General features: G+C 49.6%; 1 protein-coding gene across 3 annotated transcripts in view; it reads left to right on the forward strand.

Moving 5' to 3' along the window:
- COLQ (collagen like tail subunit of asymmetric acetylcholinesterase) overlaps positions 1–22,551 on the forward strand; it is a gene marked incomplete at both ends in the record, with an annotated part of 64,275 nt that overhangs the window by 37,523 nt on the left and 4,201 nt on the right. For all 3 annotated transcript variants that reach the window (XM_079704571.1, XM_079704572.1, XM_079704570.1), the window contains 10 exons: positions 2,336–2,380; positions 2,710–2,736; positions 4,725–4,796; positions 6,589–6,651; positions 7,141–7,167; positions 7,829–7,873; positions 8,342–8,377; positions 11,000–11,080; positions 15,515–15,620; positions 21,576–21,715. In XM_079704571.1, the coding sequence (XP_079560697.1) occupies positions 2,336–2,380; positions 2,710–2,736; positions 4,725–4,796; positions 6,589–6,651; positions 7,141–7,167; positions 7,829–7,873; positions 8,342–8,377; positions 11,000–11,080; positions 15,515–15,620; positions 21,576–21,715 (642 nt within the window). The remainder of the gene's footprint in view (positions 1–2,335; positions 2,381–2,709; positions 2,737–4,724; positions 4,797–6,588; positions 6,652–7,140; positions 7,168–7,828; positions 7,874–8,341; positions 8,378–10,999; positions 11,081–15,514; positions 15,621–21,575; positions 21,716–22,551) is intronic.

Raw genomic sequence — 22,551 nt, forward strand, 5'->3', positions numbered from 1 at the left:
AATGTAAACCAAAACTACAATGAGGTATCACCTCACACCAGTCAGAATGGCCATCATCAAAAAAATCTAGAAACAATAAATGCTGGAGGGGGTGTGGAGAAAAGGGAACCCTCCTGCACTGTTGGTGGGAATGTAAATTGATACAGCCACTATGGAGAACATTATGGAGGTTCCTTAAAAAACTAAAAACAGAACTACCAGACGACCCAGCAATCCCACTACTGGGCATATACCCTGAGAAAACCATAATTTGAAAAGAGTCATGTACCACAATGTTCATTGCAGCTCTATTTACAATAGCCAGGACATGGAAGCAACCTAAGTGCCCATCGACAGATGAATGGATAAAGAAGATGTGACACATATATACAATGGAATATTACTCAGCCATAAAAAGAAACGAAATTGAGTTATTTGTAGTGAGGTGGATGGATCTAGAGTCTGTCATACAGAGTGAAGTAAGTCAGAAAGAGAAAAACAAATACCGTATGCCAACACATATATGTGGAATCTAAAAAAAAAAAAAAAAAGGTTCTGAAGAACCTAGGAGCAGGACAGGAATAAAGACGCAGACATGGAGAATGGACTTAAGGACACGGGAAGGGGGAAGGGTAAGCTGGGACAAAGTGAGAGAGTGTCATGGACATATATACACTACCAAATGTAAAATAGGTAGCTAGTGGGAAGCAGCCGCATACCACAGGGAGATCAGCTCGGTGCTTTGTGACCACCTAGAGGGGTGGGATAGGGAGGGTGGGAGGGAGACGCAAGAGGAAAGAGATATGGGAACATATGTATATGTATAACTGATTCACTTTGTTATACAGCAGAAACTAACACACCATTGTAAAGCAATTATACTCCAATGAAGATGTTAAAAAAAAAGAAACGGGACAAAAAAAGGCCTCCGTGTCTGGGACCGCCACAGGCCCCGCTCAGTTTCAGAACCCACAGCGAACCCATGGGAAGGGTGTCCCTGCTGCCCCCAGACTGCGGTCTCCAGCCCCATGTGCATGCCTCCAACCTCGTGCAGTCCCACGTGTGTCACTCCGAGGCTGTGCTGCCGACTCTTGGGACACAGTGTGAGGACCAGCAACACTGGCATCACCTGGGAACTTGCTGGAAACGCAGAATCTCACCCTCCCCATCTCCATCCCACACCCTTCAATCGGAATCTGCATTTTAACAAGACCCTCCAGAGGAAATCAGTCCACATCAAAGTTTGGGAAGCGCTGAGCTAGGGAGAGCACAACGGCCTGATACATATTTCTAGTCCATTTCAAGAAAATGGAAAAAAGTGAGGCTTGGAAAAGAAAAAAGAATGGAACTGAAACTCTCCCTCCTCCCGTCCCTAAAACAGAAGGAGAATAAACCAGAGATAGTGGTTCCCAAACTTTTCTGCACATTAGAATCCCCTGGGATGCCTGTGTCCCTCGGGAATTTTAAAAGATCCCCAGGGGTTTCTAATGTGCAGAGAGGCTTAGGAACCCCTGGCTGAGGGGTTGTTGATCATTTGGACAAGCCTCATAGAAATCCTGTTTCAGACAGGCTTTGTGTGAGGTGTGCTTACCTGCAGACCTTGGGGATGAAGTGGTGGCCTGGGGGTTTTGGTGGCTTCCTCTCTGCTGTCCTGGGGAGCTTGGAAGACAGTTGGCCGACTGAGCATTTCATAGGCGCGTACGCTGAAGGCAGCTGCGTCCTGCCGTAGGGGGCGTCAAGCTTTAGTGCGACGGGCCCTTGAGTCCCTGAGCTGGACTCCGCCCCGCTCCCGTGGCCGGGCCGTGGGACAAAAACGTACTCTTCACATCTTAAAACAGACTTTTGCTGTACCTGGTACCCATAGATCCACCATGGGAATTTCTGTGTCAGCTGCTCCTGCGAGCAAAGCCTAACTTCCGTCTTGTCTGGGCCCCAGGGAAACTTGGGAAGAGCAGCCGAAAAGACGTGAGAGGTGGTGCAGCATCTCGTTGTCAGCAAATAGCATATCTTCACGTCTCTTTAGCCTCTCTCACCAAGCACTCAGGATGTTTCGGGCAACCCAAGAATTCCAGGGAGAAAATGAAAATCACAGAGAGTAGGTGTGTGACCATTAATTACAATAATGGTGCTGCTGGAAACAGCCTAGAGAAAGCAAGAAGAGGCGGCCTAGGGAGGGGGGGCCTGGGCTGGAGAGTGTGGAGTGTCCTTCCTGCCGTGCCTGGAGCCCTGAATCTGCAGAGAGAACGAGGCTGCTGAGGAACTAGGGCCCCAAGAGCCCCTCCCGGCCTTGGCTCCCTCCCACCGGCCCGCCTTGGGCTCATGCATGCTTTTTTCACTTCTTATCTTGATCGTGTAGGGCCCACCTGGGCTTCCCGGCAAGACAGGACCAAAGGGAGAAAAGGTACGAACCACCTGTATCTTCACCCCACCTCTCCTTGGTAGTTCCAGCCTGTTTTCTGGGGGCGCCACTGAGGGTTTTCAAGTTCAGATTTCAAAGCATGTGCTAATCCTGCCTTAGTGCGTGAGGATGGGCTCCGGGGTGACTGGGCTGCTGAAGGTGTGGGACCCCACTGGTGCATCTGGGGGGGCCCCCTGACGTGGCAGGGGTGCTGTGAACCACCAGGTGACCAAGCCGCATGGGCATGCCCGCTCATTAGCCCTTTTAAGCCCTCTGATTCCAGAACTTTTCCTCCAAAGCAGCCTCTGCTTACCTGTCTTCTCCATCCACAGGGGGAGCTTGGCCGACCGGGAAGGAAGGTATGGTCCATGCTGTTCTGTCAGCATTACGCGGGCAGCTGTGCTCAGCGTGCGTGGGTGTGTGCACTTCTAGGGGTGGGGACCAGCCGCGCACCTCCGCGGCCCTGATACCCGGATGGCTGATGACAGCACTGCCATCCTGATGAGGACAGTAGTGACCTCGTCTTTCTGCCCACTTTTCAGTCAGGAGCTGCAGCCTGCTACTGGTGGCATTCGGACTTCTGCCAGAGGCTGCCAAGCCTGGCCAGATTTCCCCCAGCCTCACACCACCTCATCCTGCCATCCATCAGAGAAACCCTCCAAGGCCTCAGCCAGCGGCACCAAATGACTCTCACTGTCAATTTGATTAAAGTGGAATAAAGTGTCAGACAGAAACAAATGGCTTTGCTTTAAGGCCCAGCTGAAATAAATGGGAGTTACTTCAGGTCACAGGGACTCAGTAAACCAAACACATGTTATTAAGGTTCTCATTAGTGTCAGGAAGGAATAAACCCCCTGCCGCTTGCTGTAGTCAGTGGATGCTGGCACTGAAATTGTAGGTCTTGGTGATATAGAAGGAGGTTCAAAACTTTGGCCAAGAAAGATGCTTCTGGTCCTAAATATACATTACTATTTTCCCAGTTAAATGTTTTATTCAAATACTTTCACTATCAATAAGAGCCTCAAACAGACCTTTGTAAGGCAAAGTGCCAACCCTTTAAGGCACAGCTGACCACTCCAGTCAAGGCCCAGTGGTCGACTGAAGTGCTGGGCTGGGAGGATTCCGCCATCGTCTCCATGCTCAGGACTAACAAGGGCCGTGATTGATTAGTGATGTCTGCCGTGGATGGGGAAGGCAGGAGCAGGAACTAGTACACATGCCAGCACCTCTGATGTCTGGGTAGGGGCTGAGCCTTCCACATCTCCAGCTTGGCTAACTGAAACTAGCCAATGGGTACAGAGGTCAACATAGACCCCAGGTCGCTGCTCCCATGCTCTCTCTTTTTTTTTTTTCCTGGTACGCGGGCCTCTCACTGCTGTGGCCTCTCCCGTTGCGGAGCACAGGCTCCGGACGCGCAGGCCCAGCGGCCATGGCTCACGGGTCCAGCTGCTCCGCAGCATGTGGGATCCTCCCGGACCGGGGCATGAACCCCTGTCCCCTGCACCGGCAGGCGGACTTTCAACCACTGCGCCACCAGGGAAGCCCGCTCCCATGCTCTCTTGCAGGGCTTACTCTTCCATAGCTCCTTGGCTTATGTTGGGTTCCCTAGACACAGAGATAGAGATGGTCCATGCCATGTGCAAGTGAATTAATGATTAAGGGAGCTCTCTCCAGAGGAGCCTGAGGGGAGCGGATACCCATCCAACTTCAGTCTGATCCCTAGGGGAGCTCTGGAGTGTGAACGGCACCAGAGAATTTGTCCTGCCTTACCTTGATGTAAGGGGGCTAGGCTGTTGACTGCAGGAAGGGGAGGTACATCAATTGCTGGGCAGCTCCAATTGCCCCCGGCAAACCCACACTTGCAGGTTGTAAGAAGGAATGTGTTGGTACAGCAAGGAAGGTAGCCCCTGGGAAATGGGCATGCTGAGCAGGGGGGAAAGAACTTGAGGGAGTACCCCCAGCATCTGCTGCTGCTCTCCAAACATAATCCTCTCCCCTCCTACGTTGTCTCCTTGGGGAGAACCTATGGGAATGCAGGGGACATTTGGGTGGGTGGGTAGAGATGATAACAATCGAAGAACCAAGAAGTTTAGAATCCCTTCCCTACCACCTTCCATTTCTTGAATAGAACAATCTTGTGTGTTGACATAATGTGACACCAAGGGCTTAAACTCATACCCGAGTGGCCCAACTTTCTAGGCCATCAGTCTTTGGAGGGTGGGGATGAGGGTCCTGGGGCCATGCTTGGAGGCCCCATACTCCCCTCTAGGCCACAGAGGCAAATCTGTGTTTTTAGAGGGAGGGAAACAAACCCAGTTGTCCTGACTTTTGTTCTCTGTCTTTGAAGGGCAGACCTGGCCCCCCAGGTGTTCCTGGCATGCCTGGGCCTGTTGGCTGGCCCGGCCCTGAAGGCCCCAGGGTAAGTGTGGCAGCTCTCAGGGCTCCAGTGGCATCAGAACTGGAGGGGAGAAGATGGCGGCTCCCCAGGCCCCTGGCACATAGTCGGTGAAACTCACTTCCTCCAGATGGGGAGGAAGGAGAGAGCCTGAGGACTGACCCGAGGTCCCTAAACACTTCCTCCTTTGCTTGGACTGCAAGACCTTGGTCAGTCCCACAGCTCAGCTTCTGTGGGAGGAGAAACGAGGGGCTGCCACCTCTTTCCCAGGGGCCCTGTCCTCCTTTGTCCTGAGAGTTAGTGTGCAATTCTTTGGTTCCCTGAGATGATGCAAGAGGGGCTTGTGTCTGGAAAGCTGTTGGCCTGTCATGCTAATTGGGCAGGGGGTGGAGGGTGAAGGCGTGGGAGTTGGGGGCTGGAACAACGGAAATCCTATATTCACAGAGGGATTGTCAAATGCTGGTGAAATCCCCGTCCTCAGACAGGTTAGGAAAAGCTAATACATCCACACCCATGTCTTTTTACACACTTTGGTCATAGACTATTGGGTGCAGAGGCCACGACTCAGAACTTTGACCTGCAGAAGTCAGGGGTGAGCAGGTGAATGTCACTGTCTGCTCTGACTCACTTATTGGCTGTATTTATTCTGAGGATAGAAAATTGTTCCCAGTCCTCTTAGAAAAAGTCCCAAGGATATTTCTTTAAAAATCCACTGTATAGAGCTGAGCCGTCCAATATGGCAGCCACTAGCCACATGTGGCTACTGACCCCTTGAAACATGCCTAGTGCCACCGAGGAACTGAATATTTAATTTTAATTAATTTAAGTTTGAATTTAAAAACCTGTACTCAATTCAGTTAGTTGAAAATATTTAAGTATTTTGGAGTAAATTGAGTACGTGAATCTGCTTTTTTAACTATAAATTTTTTGAAATCTAAATATAGATCAAGTATTTTAGATGAAAGTTTAGCACCTGAATTGAGATGTGATTTAAATGTAAAATACACAACAGATTTCAAATATTTATTATGGAAAATGGAATGTAAACCTCTCATGAATAATTTTTACATTGATGGCATGTTTAAAATGATAATTAGATTAAATTAATTAGAGTAAATAAAATATGTTGTTAAAGTTAATTCCATCTGTTTAGTTTTACTTTTAATGTGACTTCTAAAACAAGTTTAATATTAAGTATGTGGTTCACCTTATATTTCAACTGTTTAGCGCTGGTTAAAGTTTTTTAGCACAAAGGGCACTGAGAGTTCCAGCTGTAAACCATTCTGAGGGGTAACAGATCCCACCCATGAATCCTAGTCCCCTGCCTCCGTAGTATACACCCAGAGGCTGATGTTCACTCTGCTTGGCTGCAAACTTAGGGTAACAGTATATGGAAACATCAGAAAGGTCCTCACTATGCAAAGAGTAGAGCAGATGTAGTTTTTTGGGGGGTGCAGATACCTTGTCCTTTGAGGCCTCAGTGCCTTCATGCTCTCTCCCCCTCCCTTTCCCAGCCTCCTCTGGGAGAAGATCAAACATCAGTCAATTTACAACATGTTAGTGAGCATTTAGTTTGAAGATCTGCTCTACCTTGGACAATTTCATTCTATGTTTCATGTCAAATACCAGAATGAAGTGTGGAGTCTGTAGTCTTGGGCCCCTGGGAGCCAGCAAGGGAGGATTTGGGGTCCTCAGATTCACAGGCCAGCCCCAATGTCCCCAGTTCCATCCTGATCTTGCCCATGCCTTTCCTGGTTCAGTTTCTCTAGGAAATGTCACTGTAGGTCTTTTTTCCCCCTTCTTCTGATTCCCACAGGGTGAAAAAGGTGACCTGGGGATGATGGGCTTGCCAGGGTCAAGAGGACCAATGGGCTCCAAGGTCAGTGTGTTGGTCCAGATAGATTTTTCCAGGTCTTCTTACTAAGGTTCTGGAGCAGCTGATGTCTATGTGGCTGCCGTCCTGGGCTGGGGATTGTCACAGATATTGGAGAGCCCCTTGCCAGAGTGTGCTTATCTTTACCAGCCCTCTGGGGGACATCGTGTCCTGGGACACAGGGGCAGAGGGATGCCATTCCTGCCGTTATCTTGGGCAGCGAGGGTCAAGCCTCTGGACAACAAAGCAGATGGAAACCTTTGTTTGGGCCTTTGGGAGAGTAAGAAAAGCAGTGTTCTTTTTAGGCCGGGTTTAAACACAACCCTCAGGGACATCTTTGTATTTCCTGCTGCAACTCCCCCACCCCCCCACAAAAACGTGCAGCTCAATGTGGAGACACATCTCACCACCACATACAGGGATGGCTTCCGCTCTTGCACCAAACCCAAAGGTCCTACAGGGCTGATTGTCAATTCACCTTCTGCTTTCTTTTAGGGCTACCCTGGATCCAGAGGGGAAAAGGTTGGTGCTTATCTCTGATGGCTCCCCAGAGCCTGGTCTGGGCTGTTGGGTCTGGGGTCTGTGATGAGCAGAGAATGGGCCCAGGGGTCTCTTTAGTCAGCGACTGCAGCCACAACTCCTAGATATTACCCTGTCCTTTGTCAATGGGCTGCGAGACAGGAGTGAGGGGCCTCCTAGCCAGGGCAAGTGGGTTAGGGAGGACCTCCCGGAGGAGGTGAAGGCCCCTCAGGCAGGACAGTGAGAGCTGAAAGTTGTGCTAGGTGCAGCGTGAACACAGCTGGCATGGGGTGCTGCACAAAAATGGAAGATGTGTCCTTAGAGCAAGCTTCTACCACACAACCTTCTTGTCTGTCAAAAACGGAGCAAAAAACAAAAAACCCAGCCAGACCCTGGGGACAAATTTCCTAGAGGATAAGAGAAAATCTGGGACCCGGAATTTTCTGTGGGTTGTCCTTTATTAGTGTAGAGGTCTTTGAGGTCCAAATAGAAGTTTATCTCACAAAGCATGCCTTCCCTGGGCCAGTCTCCTAACCTCTGAGCCTGTTTCTTTGCCTGGGAAGTGAGGGTGCTGACCTATGGAGCTTTCAGTTTGAAATGCTCCAGGTCCCCCTCCCCCTCAATGGAGTTAACTCATTGACTCTCTCCTGTGGTTTCCTCCTAGGGATCCAGAGGTGAAAGGGGTGACTTGGGTCCCAAAGGAGAAAAGGTAATGGGCATTGCATAAAAATGATAAACTTCAACAGAAGTGGCAGCCCCTGCCCACCCCCAACTTGCAGGCTGACTGGCTGAATGAATGAATGAATGAATGGCTGACTGACTGATTGACTGACTGACTGACTGACTGACTGGCTGACTGACTGACTGACCGACTGGCTGACTGGCTGTCTGTCTGTCTGACTCACTGGCTAGCTGAATGGCTGACTGACCAACTGGCTGACTGCTGGCTGGCTGGCTGGCTGGCTGGCTGGCTGGCTGACTGACTGACTGACTGACCGACTGACTGACTGACTGGCTGTCTGACTGACCGACTGACTGACTGACTGACTGACCGACTGGCTGACTGGCCGGCTGGCTGACTGACAGGACTTTATCTTGAAGAGCTGACCAAACTCTTCCTCAGCCCTTTCAAGCATTATTTCAGAGGCAGTCACTGTGTTTGTTGTTCTCTTCACAGGGTTTCCCAGGACTTCCTGGAATGTTGGGGCAGAAAGTAAGTACCTAGAAGTAGTAAAAATAGGTCTCAGTAACAAATTAGACCTTCCAAGTGCAGCGAAAAGAGGTCTGCCTCTCCATTCATCAGGCATGAAAAGCGGGTTTTGCTGTGGAAGTTTCTAGTTTGAAAGGGGAGCAAGTTGTTGAATGCATCAGTGGGACCTCCCTCCAGCTCAGTGGGAGGAAGGGATTCCCCACCTGAGTGGAGAGAGGCGTTCCCTGCATCTTCTGTCTGTCAGAGGGCTATGGGACTGTTCAAAAGCAGAAAGCTTTGTGCCCGGGCACTCAGACTGGAGCAGCAGTGGTCAAGGACCCTGGAGTGGGTCTGAGACCACTGCTGACTGCACCCAGCTCAGTGCTCCTTCAAGGGGGCACATGCACTGCCAGAGGCCCACAGAGTTATTTTAGTGGGTAACAGCAAAAACATTTTTTATTTGATAGGTAAATTTATTATCTGTTTAAGTATTTAGTGGGATTTGCTTGGGACAAGACTTAAATAAGGAGTTAATTTGGTTGACTTAAAGAAAAAATATTCAGTGAATAACAATAGAATGGTGTGCAGATATGATAAAAACCATGAAAGTGACAATTGAGTGACAGACTTTTTTAAACTTTTACTTAAGGTTAGGGAAGAGTTATGGGGGTGGCGAGGGGAGAAAGGGTGCTTGAATGATCACTTAGGACAACCATCATCACAATGGTGGTTCCTCAGGCTGTAAGGCACTGACATTGGAAACTTATTTTTGCCTAAGCCTCAGAGCATGATATTCTTCAAACAGGCAAACGGGATGCTTTCTTAGAACTCTAAATTGTTTTCAAGTTCACCTTAAAATTTTAATTTTCCAAACTTGAATGAACAATTTTTATCTGACTTTCTCTTGTCAGTAGATCATATTTAAATAATTTCAATCATCCGACATGATTATAATTTATCACTGCCTAAAGCTGTCAAAAACTCTGTCTCTGCTACCTACATAGAGTGTTGGGTTAAAAATAAATAGATTAATTATATTAGCAAGTGAAAGGAAACATTAAGAGAGACAAATAATTTTATTTTAAAATACTTAGTCTAGGTTTTCATTCAGTGCAACAGTGGACATACATTCCTGTAAAATTAAGTGTGACAGCTTCTCTGGTCTCTGCACCATTTACTAGACTTGCCATACAGAGTTCTCTCTCCCTCCCAGGGCAGCCTGTTTAAGACAGAGCTGATATGATGACCATAATTAGGTCTTTGGAGAGAAATTAGATCAAGACATTACTTCACCAGATGCTTCCAGCTGGTGAAGACAAGGACCACACTTTCTTCAGACGATCTTTTCCAAAAAATTAGGCTGTTTATGCTGCTGTTTTCTCCCAGCCAAACAAGATACCTCTGAGCTCCCTCTAAACAGCCAAGGAAAATTATGCAAACATCTCCATGGCCACAGAGAATCCACCCTATCCTAGCAGGCCAAAGGACATGACGGACGGGAAAGAAATCGTAGGTTTAGGGACAATTCTAGGTGAGGCAAAATGTTGGTAGCTTGACAAATTCATTATACTGGCTGAGCCAACAGGTAATTTCAGAGCTTTATGCTTGATCCTTACTGTGTATTGGTGTTCCCTGGAATTTTCCATTGTGTTGTACCTCCTCTGGCCTCCCTGGGAGAAGTCGTCCGGGCGTTTATCCTCGTCTGAGTGGCTGGGTCAGCTCTTCACGGGCACCGGCTGTTGCCTAACAGAAACTCTCATGGCTGCTGTTGCTAAGCTTAGCTTGTGTGGTGCCTTCTGGGCTATGGAGGGGTTACTGGGAGTAGGAGGGATGCCCTGTGGGGTGGGTTCATGAGCCGAAGAGGCCACCACTGGGCTTGGAATCCTGGAAGAACATGGGGAAGGAGAGGTGAACCAAAATGGAGAGGTGGGTTTTACAAAAGGCTGGCCTTAAACTCTGGAACTCTGCAGTTGGTACACGTGGTTCCGATGGTTCCAAATAGAGCTTTTCAATTAGGACTGTTGCTTACGCTGCTTTCCATGCCTTTTACAATAACTAGATTGAGTGTGTGAACATGTGTCTGGAACATCTCTCCCACTAAGAGTTTTTATCTGAATCAAACGGGAGTGAGGTGGAACTCAAACCAATGTTTTACTGAAGAGTGGGGAAATATATAACGTGAGCAGAAACATCCCAGAGATGATAGTTGTCAAAACTGTGTCCAGTCATTCAGAAACCCATAGATTTGAATTTGTGCTAAAAACAAAGCAAAGCACAGCATAAAATTTCAACTAAGGGAAGGCATTTCCCCCATCGGTGTCCCAGGCACAGGGGACTGAAATGCAGGCGCCTCCCACCCTAGCCTCTCTGGATGGGGATTTAGGAGCCAAAATGTGTGCTGCCCGGCAGCTGTCTCTCTCAGATAGTAACCTCCCCACCCACGGTAACATTCTCCTTCCCATCCTCTTCCTTGAAAAACCTCTCTCCCTTCACACGACCTCATCGCTCTCCCACCCTCCCAGAGCAGCCTGCCTGGAAAAGACTGGGAGTGAACAAGGAGAGGCCCCGTGGCTGGAGATTGGATCGACCTGGAGCTGAGCTTGCTCCCTTTGCCCTCATTCCTCTCTTGCTTCTCTTTCTTTCCAGGGTGAAATGGGACCAAAGGGCGAGCCCGGGATAGCAGGCCACCGGGGGCCCACAGGAAGACCAGGAAAACGAGGCAAGCAGGTATGGATCCCAGGGCTCACCGGACCTCCTGAGCTGGGGTGCGGGTGTAGAGAGGTGGGCAGGGTGGGGCGGACAGGTCAGGGACGTTGCGGGGACACAGTCTCCAGCACCCTTTGGGCTGGGGGGGCAGTAGCAGCACCCCTTCCGGGGCGCCTGGGCTCTCCACCGAGGCGGGAGTTAGAGGCGGATGGGGTAGGATGCCCGTCCAGCTGTGTCAAGGCTAGAGGCAGGAGTGGGTCTTCGGTTCATAAGAACAGGTCTGTCTTATCCAAGGCAACTGGGAGTGGAAATCAGGTCTGCTCGTTCGCCCAGAAAACCTGCTTTTTGCCTCAGTGCCCCAGACGCAGATGGAGTTCTGGAATCAGCCCAGATATTTTCCTGCTGTTCAAGGATCTGCTGGGTCTCAACAATAGGGTGCTTTCTCCTCACTCAAAATCCCCATTTGTAAATGACCCCTTTATTGGCACTATTCAGAGTTTAGGGAAAGTTTTCATTCTGAATTCCCCTGGTCAGCAGGCTCTTATGTCAAACCATGTGATGTGAGCTGTCCCCAGGGCCTCAGAGAACCTTTCCCCTTTGCTCGAATGAGATGTGTGCCCCTTACTCTTTTGGTTGCCAGTCTGTTGGCTTTTTACCTCCTTTCCCATTATACATGTAATATATGATCATCACAGAAAACAGAAAATTCAGAAAACTAGGAAGGAAATCATCTAAAGACCTAACACCCAGGTACAACCATGTTACCATGTATGTACACTTCCTTCCAGTATTATTGCTTCCGTGGACTTTCTAGTCGTTTGTTCCTTTTATATCCGATATATACTTATTGTATCCTAAATTTTTAAAAATCACAGCACACACATTTTAACTTGTTACTGCATTCATTAAGCACTCTTACTCTTAAACATTTTTTTAAATCTCTGCATCGATTTTGGTAAATAAGTAACCAGAGTAGATATCTTGGACAAGAGAAGCCTAACCAAATTATAAATAATGCTGAGACGTGAATGTGTTTGGGCACATTTCCATTCTTTCCTTAGGCTAGATCTGTGGCTTTCAGACTCTGGCTTCCATCAGAATCATCTTGGGGGCCGATTAAATACAGATTCCCTGCCCTGGGTGCACTGGTGGTGGTCCGAAGTATGCCTCTCCTCTTCCCCAATGTCGAGGCCTCACTTCCCAAAGACTCTGATACAACTGGGGCTGCAGCATGGGTTGTTGTTGTTTTTAAAGCCCCACATGAGTCTAATGTGCACCGGGATTCAGAACCACGGTAACACTACAAAGCCAATTCTGGTCTTTTCGAAATGAACTTAGGAAAGACATAGACTCCACCCTGATGAATCAGCTTCCATGATGACTTTGGAAGTCACAAAGTTCCAGTTTAATTTTTAAAGATTTACAGTTGGTGGCATGGCCGCGGGTGGCTTCACAACGATGCCACAGATACCAATGTCCTAAAAACTAGGCTCAGAAAAAGAAGAAAAAAAGGAAAAATCTTTTCAAAAAAATCGTTTTCTCCGCTACTGCTGCGTTCCATCCAGAATGTGTTATGCTTGGGGTTCGAGAAGCCGGTTGGCTTCCGTCATCTAGTTCTTTCCTTGGGCAGTGTTTGTCTTGTCCTGGTGAGGGCCGAAGCCAAGAAGGCTCTTTCTTGACCCTGTTGAGAATGATTCCGTCGGAGCAATCTTTAAAACGACACCAGAACCACATCTGGGAGCTCAGAGAAGTTAGGGAAATGAGCTCATCTTCCTCCAAAGACATTATAGACACCCGAGTGTGCTCCAGCTGAGACTGGACTTGTCAGCCTTGGGAGCGGGCCATGGTACTTTCTTTTTGTCATGAATTAATTGCCTAGTAGAGTCTTACATACAGAGTGTTTGTTGAGCCATGGTGCTAAGAGTCTCTGGAGGTTATGGAAAGTCAACACAAATCCTGGAATCAGAAATCTGGAAGGGGATCCAGGAGTAAGAACTTCAGATCCAGAAGGACTTTAGAGACCACCGACCCAATTTCCTGCATGTAGTCACCAGAAAACCAGGGGCCAGGGAAGTGGCCTGACCGCCCAGGACCCCCAGCCAAGCCAGCTTCCAAGCAGGGTTAGAACCTGGAGATCTGAGACCAGCTTCTTCACAGCAATCTTCACATCAGCCTCCTGCTTCAGGCCTGGCCCCCGGGCAGACTCAGGACAGCAGCTCTTGACTTTATCACACAAATCTTCAGTCATGGAGACACAACTTCCTTGACGGGAATCACCAGACTTGGTGGCAGTAAAGGAATAAAGAATGCTTTTCCTGGAAAGCGCTGCTCAGTGAGTCCTGCTCACAGGGGTCGAGGCTGTTCTGAATAGACGGCTGAGCAGCAGAACATCTGATTACCGCTGAGGTCAGAACAAGGAGCTTTTCCAGCTCCTTCAAGCTGTGGCACTTCCTGTGCTCAGAGCCAGCTGATGTGGCTCTTAGAAGAACAAGCCTTTGCTGTGGCTATATTAAGACGGTGTGACTTCCTTTGCTATCTGGGACCCATCTTGGTTGCCTCACGGAATGCTAAGGCAAGGCTTAAGACTCCCTCCATGAGGGTGGAACTGGAGACAAACTCTGACCTCACGATCCAGCATTAAGTGTTTAAGAACTCCTTGGACATTGCCGAGAGCGCCCCCAGGGCCATGCTGACAAGGCGACAGGTCCCCCTTCACATGGTGGTGAAAGGCGTGCCCAGCCTGCCTGTTCCCCAGGCTTGGGAAAGGTTACGTTTCATTAGGTGGGTGAGGTAGCCACAGCACAAGGGTATGAAGGGGACCAGGCCAAAGCCATCAGGCACCAGTCACCGTCCTGGTCGGGGCCCGGGCACGAGTGGACAGTCAGCAAATGGCTTGGGGGAAAGGATCTACAGGTGTGCCAGCCTTGGTTTCTGGGGTCATTCCTAAGGGCAGCTCTGGGGGGAGATGTGTGCTCTTAACCCTCCCCGAGCAGACAGCAAAGAGGACATGTTGTGTGGAAAGACTATACCTGCAGGTGTGCCTTTCGTTAAGAATCAGGACTTTTCTAACTGTGGGAAAAAGATGAAACCAAGCCAGTTGCTATGATAATCAGCTTGGCCCACAAAGCCCTCGATTCTGTGCAAACCACTTTTTCACCTTTGAGATCTCTGTTAGCCTCACAGCAAGCCTGTGCAGGTGTATATTGCCTGGCCCCATTTCACAGATGAGAAAACTGAGGCACAGAGCAACAACATGAGTTACCCAGGGTCTCATGGCCAAGATGAAAACCTAGCTCTCTCGACCTAGAGCCAACAGACTACATCCGCTTTGTGTGTTCAGCTTCTCCTCCTTCCCCATTTGGTCTGGGGAAAGGAGGTGAACAAAACAGATTCTGGCCCGCAGGGAGCTTCTGTCTCCTGGAGAGACACAGAGGAAATAACCACACGAACAATGGTAGTTATGATCAGGGATAAAGGCCGTGAAGGAAAAGGGCCTATGACAGGGAGAACTGACTTGGTCAGGCAAGGTCAAGGAAGGCTTTGCCGCAACTGCATTTTAGCTGGGAGTTGAAGGATGGGAGGGAGTTAACTAGGCAGAAGGGTGGGAAGAGGGGTTTGGGGCCGAGAGAAGAGTCTCGAGAAGGGAAAGAAAAGGCATGGTGCTGTTGGAGATCAAAAACGCCAAAAGGCTGGGACACGCGTGGAAAGCCTGGCCGTGCAGGGCTGTGGAGGCTGCAGTAAGGAGCCGGGTCTTTATCCTGAGAGCAGCGGGAGGCCACGGGGCGGGAACAGCTCTTGTGCTGAGACAGAAATTGTCCTGATGAGCAGGCAGAGGCCTGATGCCAGGTGACTGGCCTAAATCCCTGCTCTTTCCTGAGCCTTTCTTTCCTCACCTGCCCAGTGAGGGGTGTGGTTTGGATTGGTTCCTATTCGCTGTCAGGTGCTATGTGTCTAGGACAGAGCAAGAAGTGATGTCTGTAGAAAACAAATTTACTGTTACCTGAGGGGAGAGGGATGGGGGGAGGGGCATTTTAGGGGTATGGGATTAACAGATACACATTACGATACATAAAATAGATAAGCAGCAAGGATTTACCGTGTAGCACAGGGAACTATACTCAATATTTTGTAATGACCTATAATGGAATATAATCTCCAAAAAAACCCCACCAAATCACTACGATGTACACCTGAAACTAACACAATATTGTAAATCAACTATACTTCAATTTTTTTAAAAAAAGTAATGTCTATAAACATGCATCCATCACTGTCTCAAGTGTCACTTGCCCTGAGGTTTTTAGGAGCTTGCTGGTCCCTCTAGGACCTCTGGGACTGCATCCTCCCCCTGGCACTTGCTCCAAAGTGCAAGGTGGTCCCTAATTTAGAGATGAATGGGGGAGGAGGTTTGCCATGTCCTGCTCTTATAACGGGCTCTGCCTTTCTCTCTGTTAGGGGCAGAAAGGAGATAGTGGAGTTATGGGCCCACCAGGCAAACCTGGGCCTTCTGGTCAACCTGGCCGTCCGGGCGCCCCAGGCCCCCCGGGTCCCCCGTCTGCAGGTAAGAGCTACAATGCTTCACCTGATCCACACTATTGCCCTCCTGGCCAGCCTCCCAGAGAGCACAGGGAGATGTCAGCAGAGGCCTGCCTTGTGTTCTGAGTTGGAAAATGCCTGAAGCATTTCAATATATTTCTAATTTATCCACAATTAGGCCCATTCAAATTTTACACGAGAGAGATAAACACTATTCTGGCTTTGTTTTGGCATTTTGGAGAACACATGGAGGAGTGAAAAAGAAAAAAAAAATCACATTGGCGATGTCATTTACACTTTAAGTGAAAAATAACAGGTAAGTATTTCATCAACTGACAGCCTCTTCTAGAAAAATGTTTCATGGCTCCAAGCAATGCTCTTAAACCTAGAAGTAAAGATGACATTGCCCATTTTTCTGTCTTACACAGTGTTATAAAAGAGTCCTTACAGATTTGCATCGAATATAGAAAGAAATCACTATAAAGGAATGAAAGTCTACCATTGAAGAGGGTGCGGGTACACTGCTACCTTGTTTTACCTTGTTTAATTTGAGGAGCTAAGCCTTTTATTTAGTTTGTCAGCTCAGAGGAAGGCCTTCACAGCACATCATCTATATAAGCGCAGCATCTCTAGGTCCAAGAATACTGTTTACTGACGGTGCAAGATTCTTTGTCCTCAGTTATACGAAAGGAATCAAAATTTTTATTCTAATCCTTTTCTTAAGAAAATGAAGGCATTTAAAAATCCCAAAGCGCACTTTTCCCCGCTGTGGGGAACTGGGTACAACCACGTCATGGGAAGGTCAAGAAATGTCATTTTGTTAATCCTTTAAACCAAATGAAAACTGGCTCTGAGACTCCAACCTGCTAGTATGCCAGGGAAATTCAATCTCAGGCATTAATGGGGTTCTCTCCACTTCTTCAACTGCCACAGAACCGTGGGGCAAAGATCCTGGGGAGTTATGGCAGATAAACATCACAGGAGGTCCCTCCAGCCCTCGATGTGCCCCATTCACCTCTGAAATGCCTGTTGCCCAAGGCCACACGGTCAGACACGTGACCACCTTCCTCACGCCAGGCTTGGCTATCAGATCATCTCCAAGCCTGAGAATCCTGCTCCCTAAGGCTCAACCTTCCCAGGAAGGCCCCACAGCCGTCCCTCCTGAGACCTTGGCTCTCCTCCAGGATTTGGGGTTCCCCGTGCTCCCACATCTGGGGTGATCCTTCCCTTTCTGTCCTGCAGCCCCTCCCTCCTCACACTCCTCATACAGTGCCACCCCCTTAGGAGCTTTTCTCTTTTGAGAACAGAAGGCAGAAGTCTTCAAACAGTACCTGTTTCTCAGCAAGGGCAAGAAAGCACAAAGTCTTGCCACCTCCTTGAAGTCAGGAAGGAAAAAATAATGGAAGAACAGACATCAATTACTGTGATGAGTTACCCTGCCCCCCTTATTTCTAACTGTTAGGGGAGCTGGATTGAGATGGACCTCAGGCCCTGTGTCCATGCCCGGACCCTGCTTTCCTGCATTGACTGGATGATCTGGATGAAGGTTCTTCCAGCCAGTCCTTTCCCTCCTTGGTTCGGATGCATAACGTTCCACTTGAGCCCATGACCCTGAGCTGCCAACCCCAGAGACTGGGAGCGTGGCCTGAAGCCCGGGTTTTGCCTTTGGAAGGGATGCTCTTGACCCTTGGGGTATTTAGGAGCTCACAAAACTGAGGAATAGCCAGGAGGCGTGCAGTTGGGGGGCGTCCTCAGCAAACTAAGACCTCACTGGTCTCACTCTGTGTAACTGACTTGAATCCCGGTTTCCTCCTAGGGCCTGGGGTGGGGTGAGAAGGGCAGGGCCTGGAGACCCTCAGCAGCTCCCTCAGATGCCTGCTGTTTTGTCTTGCCAACCCCATCCCTGTAGCAGGGCCAACGTAATCCTGTTTTCTCTCCTTGGTCCTCTGGCACCTTGTCTTTCAGCCTGGTATGCCCACCCCCTTCCCTCTCTACCACCCCATCCTCTCCAAGATCCCAGCCTCGGTGCCCTCTGCCCTCCAGTGGACTCTGCTGTCTGTTGAGCTGGAGCATATTCCTACAGTCCCTCTGGGTCCACGTGGCCTGAAATAGTGTTCCCGTCATCCTCTGGTCCAGGGGTCCCCAACCCCCAGGCCTGTTAGGAGCCAGGCCGCAGAGCAGGAGGTGAGTGGCGAGTGAGTGAAGCTTCATCTGCCGCTCCCCATCGCTCGCATTACCGCCTGGACCATCCCCCTACCCCTGCCCCCCATGGAAAAATTGTCTTCCAGGAAACTGGTCCCTGGTGCCAAAAACGTTGGGGACCGCTGCTCTGGTCCACCCCACCAACTCCTCTCCTTCCTTCAAAGCCCTCTCTTCAATAAGGCCTTCTTGGTCCCTAACGGGATGAGTCTCCTTCCCTTGGGCCCCAGTCCCACGTTGCATCTGCTACGGCCCCTCCACTGTTAACTGTTTTCTGCAGATGTGTTTCCTCTTCCTTCTAGATGGCAGGTCCTTGAGGCAGGGTCTTGGCCAAGTCAGCTTTGCATCCGCATGGCGCTGGGCAGGTGGGGTGCATGGGGCTGGCCCCTGCAGGTGCTCACACACCTGGTCTACTTTGACTCTCGGGCTGTCCCACCTGCATTACCGCAGGGCAGCCAAGCAGGATGCGGGCCGGCTCTTTGACTGAGGTCCCCTCCCTGTGCCTTCCTTTGGGTCATTTCCCTTCTGGGGAGCCTCCCAGAGTGAGGCTGCTGAAGAAAATGGGGCAAGAATCCTGCTCTTTAGACATGTTTTTGGGGGGATGGGTAGAGAAGGAGAGGGAGGAATTTCAAAGAGACCCTCCTGTGCCCGGGACCAGCTGGACTATCCTCAGGAGTCGGAACAGGCCTCCAAAGCGATTTCTGAGACTACCTTTGGGAGCCTGAAGAAGTTCCACTCTCAGGAAAACAATGTGTCTACCTACACCCAAGATTCTGCTCACTGCTTCCCAGAGCTCCAGACCCCCTGCCCCCGATCCATCTTGGGAGATCCTCAGGCTCCCCAGGTCAAACTGCCTGGTCTGGTCCATCCTTCTCTTTATAGAGGAGAACTTTGAGCCTCAGAGATCACAGAGATTCCCCAAGGTCACAGAGCCGACTGGTGGCCACTCCTGGTCCAGAATTGCTCTGTGACTCCTGGTCCTGAGACCCTCCCACGTAGCCATGCAGCTTCTGCAGGGGCAGAGTGGGATGGGGGTGACATGGAGACGACTCCATGGTTCCTCTGCCTTCTCCCGGGTTACCCCTCGGACCTGCTCCCACTGCAGTGGCCAGTGGAGATGGGAGGCTCCCTGAGCAAAGATGCAGAGCTGGGTCCTCCAGCTGCCAGGGATGGGGGAGAGGCTGCCTGCTGGACAAGCTCCGAGGGGCTGACTTGGGGAAGTTTGGGTTGCTGTGCCCTTCAGTGCAGCCTGGCAGGAAGCAGGCAGGGGTAATGGATGCCCTTGGACAGCTGGGAGGAAGCGGCAGGGAAATGATGGCGGGGGTGGAGGGGGGCAGGAAGCAGGCTCCCTGCCACATCCTGTCGTCCTATCTGGAGGCCACCTCTGCTTCTAGTGCCTGGTGCTGGGGGGCGGGACGGTTCTGGGGAGATGGAGGCGGCAGGAGCTTCTCATTACCCAGGTTACCCAAGAAAGAGGGGCTGGGGACGGGGGAGGGAACCACGGCAAAATGCCTTTAGGATGTAATTTGCAATAACCAAATTACAAATTTGGCTGAGTCCTTCCTGACCCCAGACAAGGCATAAGTGAATCATTGTGGTACCTGGGAATTGCCAGCTTCCTGCGAGCATCAGTATTCCCGGGCACGTGTCTTTTGAATGGCATAGTGTTAAGTCAAACATGAACTCAAATCTCAGCCTCACCACTAATTAGCTAGATGATGGGACAAACTCCTGAGCCTCTCTGAGGCTGTGGTTCTGGAGGAGAAGTTGGCGGTCACAGAGCCTGCTGGAAGGCAGCTCCCATGCTCTCCTGTCCTTGGTTAACTCCCCAGAACATTCCTGAGCTGGTGGGGTCTCTGTCCCTCCAGGCATGAGACTGGCGTTCCTCCCAGGTTGTATTTGTATTTCTTGTTAGAACGAGCGACCATAACTTGGTGTAAGATGCTGGCAAGCCTCCCTTCCCGGCAGGCTGGCAGCATCCCCATCTTGGACACGTCTGTCCACCGGCTCAGGAAGGCTCAGGGTGTGGGCATTCCTGCTGGGGTCTCCTCCTCCAGCTGCAGCTGCTTCCTCGGGGTTCTGACCAGACCTCTCCCCCCGGGGTCATTTTTTCCCCACCCTTGTGGGATCTGCAAACCATGTCCCCAATTGCTGACTGCCCTCAATACAGTAATACAACCTGAAACCAATGACTGGCTGATCTCCAAGCTCCCCCTTATTTTCCCAGCAGGAGGGGTACTTACTTATTTCTGTTTTCAGTGCCCATCTTTTCCTCTCTTTCTTCTCTCCCTGTTGGTGGCTCTGGCTCTAGCACTTTTCTGCCAGCCGGAGTGGGACCTCTAGTCTTTTCTGAAGACCTTCCCTTTCCAGTTAGTCTGCTTTCATTCATTCAGTTATCAAACATGTACTGTGCCCCTACTTTGTGCCACGCCCTGGTGAGTGAAAACAGGCATCCACTTGCCTTTGTGGAGCTGACATTCTCCTGGGGGAGATCCAGGTGGCCTGGATAATCTCACAGTGAATAGAATCACAGAGATAAGTGCCAGGAAGAAAAGGCCTGGGGAACTAAGAAACTGTACTCAGTGTGAACAGGATGGGAGTGTGAGGATTCAGAAAGGCTTCTCTGAAGAAGTGATGTAGGAACCCAGATCAGGAGTGAGCCAGGAGGTGCCTGGGAAGGGAGGGATGGTGGGTGAAGAGGAGGATAGTCTGCTGGGGGGTTTTGTGCAAAGACCATTTCCCGAGACCAACGGCTCTCAACCTCGGTGCTCACTTGTGAGAGCTTTGAAAAGCACGGATGCCTGTGTTCCATTCTCAGCAGTCCTGATGGAATTGGTCTGGAGTGTGGCCTGGGCATCAGGGCCTTTACAAGTCAAGGTGAGAACTACTACCCTAGTAGGCCTCCTACCTTTCAGGGAGTGAATTTCCTGATCACATCTTTTCCGGACACTTTTTTCAGAATCAGGTAAGAACAAATAGGCTGAGCGTTTTCAAACATTCCGTTTCTTCCAGAAGAAATCAAAGAAACCCACATTCAGAAATCCCTTTGTTAAATTCCTATATATAAGAACAAAATAAAATGAGTAACAAAATAATGAGAGTTATCAGCCAGCAATGCACTCACCAGGAAGAAGTCCCCATTGAGAATGGTCTAAACATAAATAGGGATTGTTTCCCTCCTACAACAAAGAAGTCCAGAGGTGGACAGTGGCTGGCTTTGGTTCAGCCTCTAGGTCTCGCTCTCAGGGCCCCAAGCAAGCCCCATGAGGCCCTGGTCTTCCCTGCGATCTGGCTTCTCTTCTCACACTTGTTACTTCATTGTTGCAGCACAGCTGCTGCAGCACCAGGCATCTTGTCTGTCTTCCAGACAGGAAGAAGGAGGAAGCTGTGTCTCCCTCCAGCTATGCTTCTCCCTTATCAGGATAGACTTCCCCAGACACTCACCCTTCTCCCACCACGGATCTTACATTGGCTGACACTGTGGCATACGGTCACCTCCAGGAGCAAGGGGGTCTGGGAGGTAGAATGCCCATCTGTCTGGTCTCTAAAGTATAGAGAGAGGGAAGGGAGGAAGAGGGTTGGGAAAGGTGTTGCCACACCCAGTGTGGTTAAGGGACTCACACCTTGGACCAGAAGTGTCTCTCTGGACCTCTCCTCCAGGCCTTCCTGAAGTCCACGCTGTGGACTTCAAAGTTCTTTCTGTCATGAAGGTTGCTGACATCTCTCTGGGCTGTTTGGTTTTCTCTTCCTTTGCTAGTAACAGCAGTCTGTTGCTTCCTAGGGCACCTTGTAATGGGACCCAAAGGGGAAAGAGGATTTCCCGGGCCTCCAGGAAGATGTCTTTGTGGCCCTCCCATGAATGTGAATAACCCTTCCTACGGGGAGTCTGCGTATGGGCCCAGTTCCCCACGAGTTCCTGTGGTAAGGCTCTTCCGGGCGGAATCTGGGGTGGTCATCCCTCAGGACTCTTCACATGACTGATGCTCCCCGGGCTTTGTAAAAGCCTTTTAGTAAAACTTATTTCCTCCGTTATACTGGGCACAAGCTCGTTACAGGAAATTGGAAAATAAGGGAAAATCAAAAGAAGAAAACCAAGGTTGTGGGTCTATTTTGCAGTATTTTCTTTGTCTTTTTTTTGTGTGTGTGTGGCTGTGCCGTACGTCTTGCAGGATCTTAGCTCCCCGACCAGGGATTGAACCCAGGCCTTGGCAGTGAGAGCGCGGAGTCCTAACCACCGGACTGCCAGGGAATTCCCTTCTTTGTCTTTTCTAAGAAAAAAAAAAAAAGATAGAAAACTTCAAATAAATACAAAAGCAGAACAAATAGCATAAGGAACCTCTTTGTACTCTTTACCCAAAGCGTACCCTCTTTGTACTCTTTACTCCCGGCTAATCTTGTTTCCTTTTTACTCTTACTCACGACAGCCTACCTACCTTAGATTATTTTAAAGTAAACCCGGACATCAATTCATAATTTGAATGGGTAGGTAACACTCTGCCCATCATGTGGCTGTGCTGTGATTTACTTAACCAGAGCCCAACTGTCACATATGTATCAGGTGCTCCCAAGCTTTTCCCTGATATAAATAACACTGTTAAGAACATTTTGAGTATAGGATTTTTGTTAAGAATCATTTCCATGTGTTGAATTACTTGATTAGATGACATCAGCTTTTTATTTATGTCTTTGTAACATTTAAAAAAAAATATTTATTGATTTATTTATTTGGCCATGTCGAGTCTTAGTTGCAGTCCGCG

The sequence above is a fragment of the Hyperoodon ampullatus genome, assembly GCF_949752795.1.
Source record: "Hyperoodon ampullatus genome assembly, chromosome: 5".
NCBI lineage: Eukaryota > Metazoa > Chordata > Mammalia > Artiodactyla > Ziphiidae > Hyperoodon > Hyperoodon ampullatus.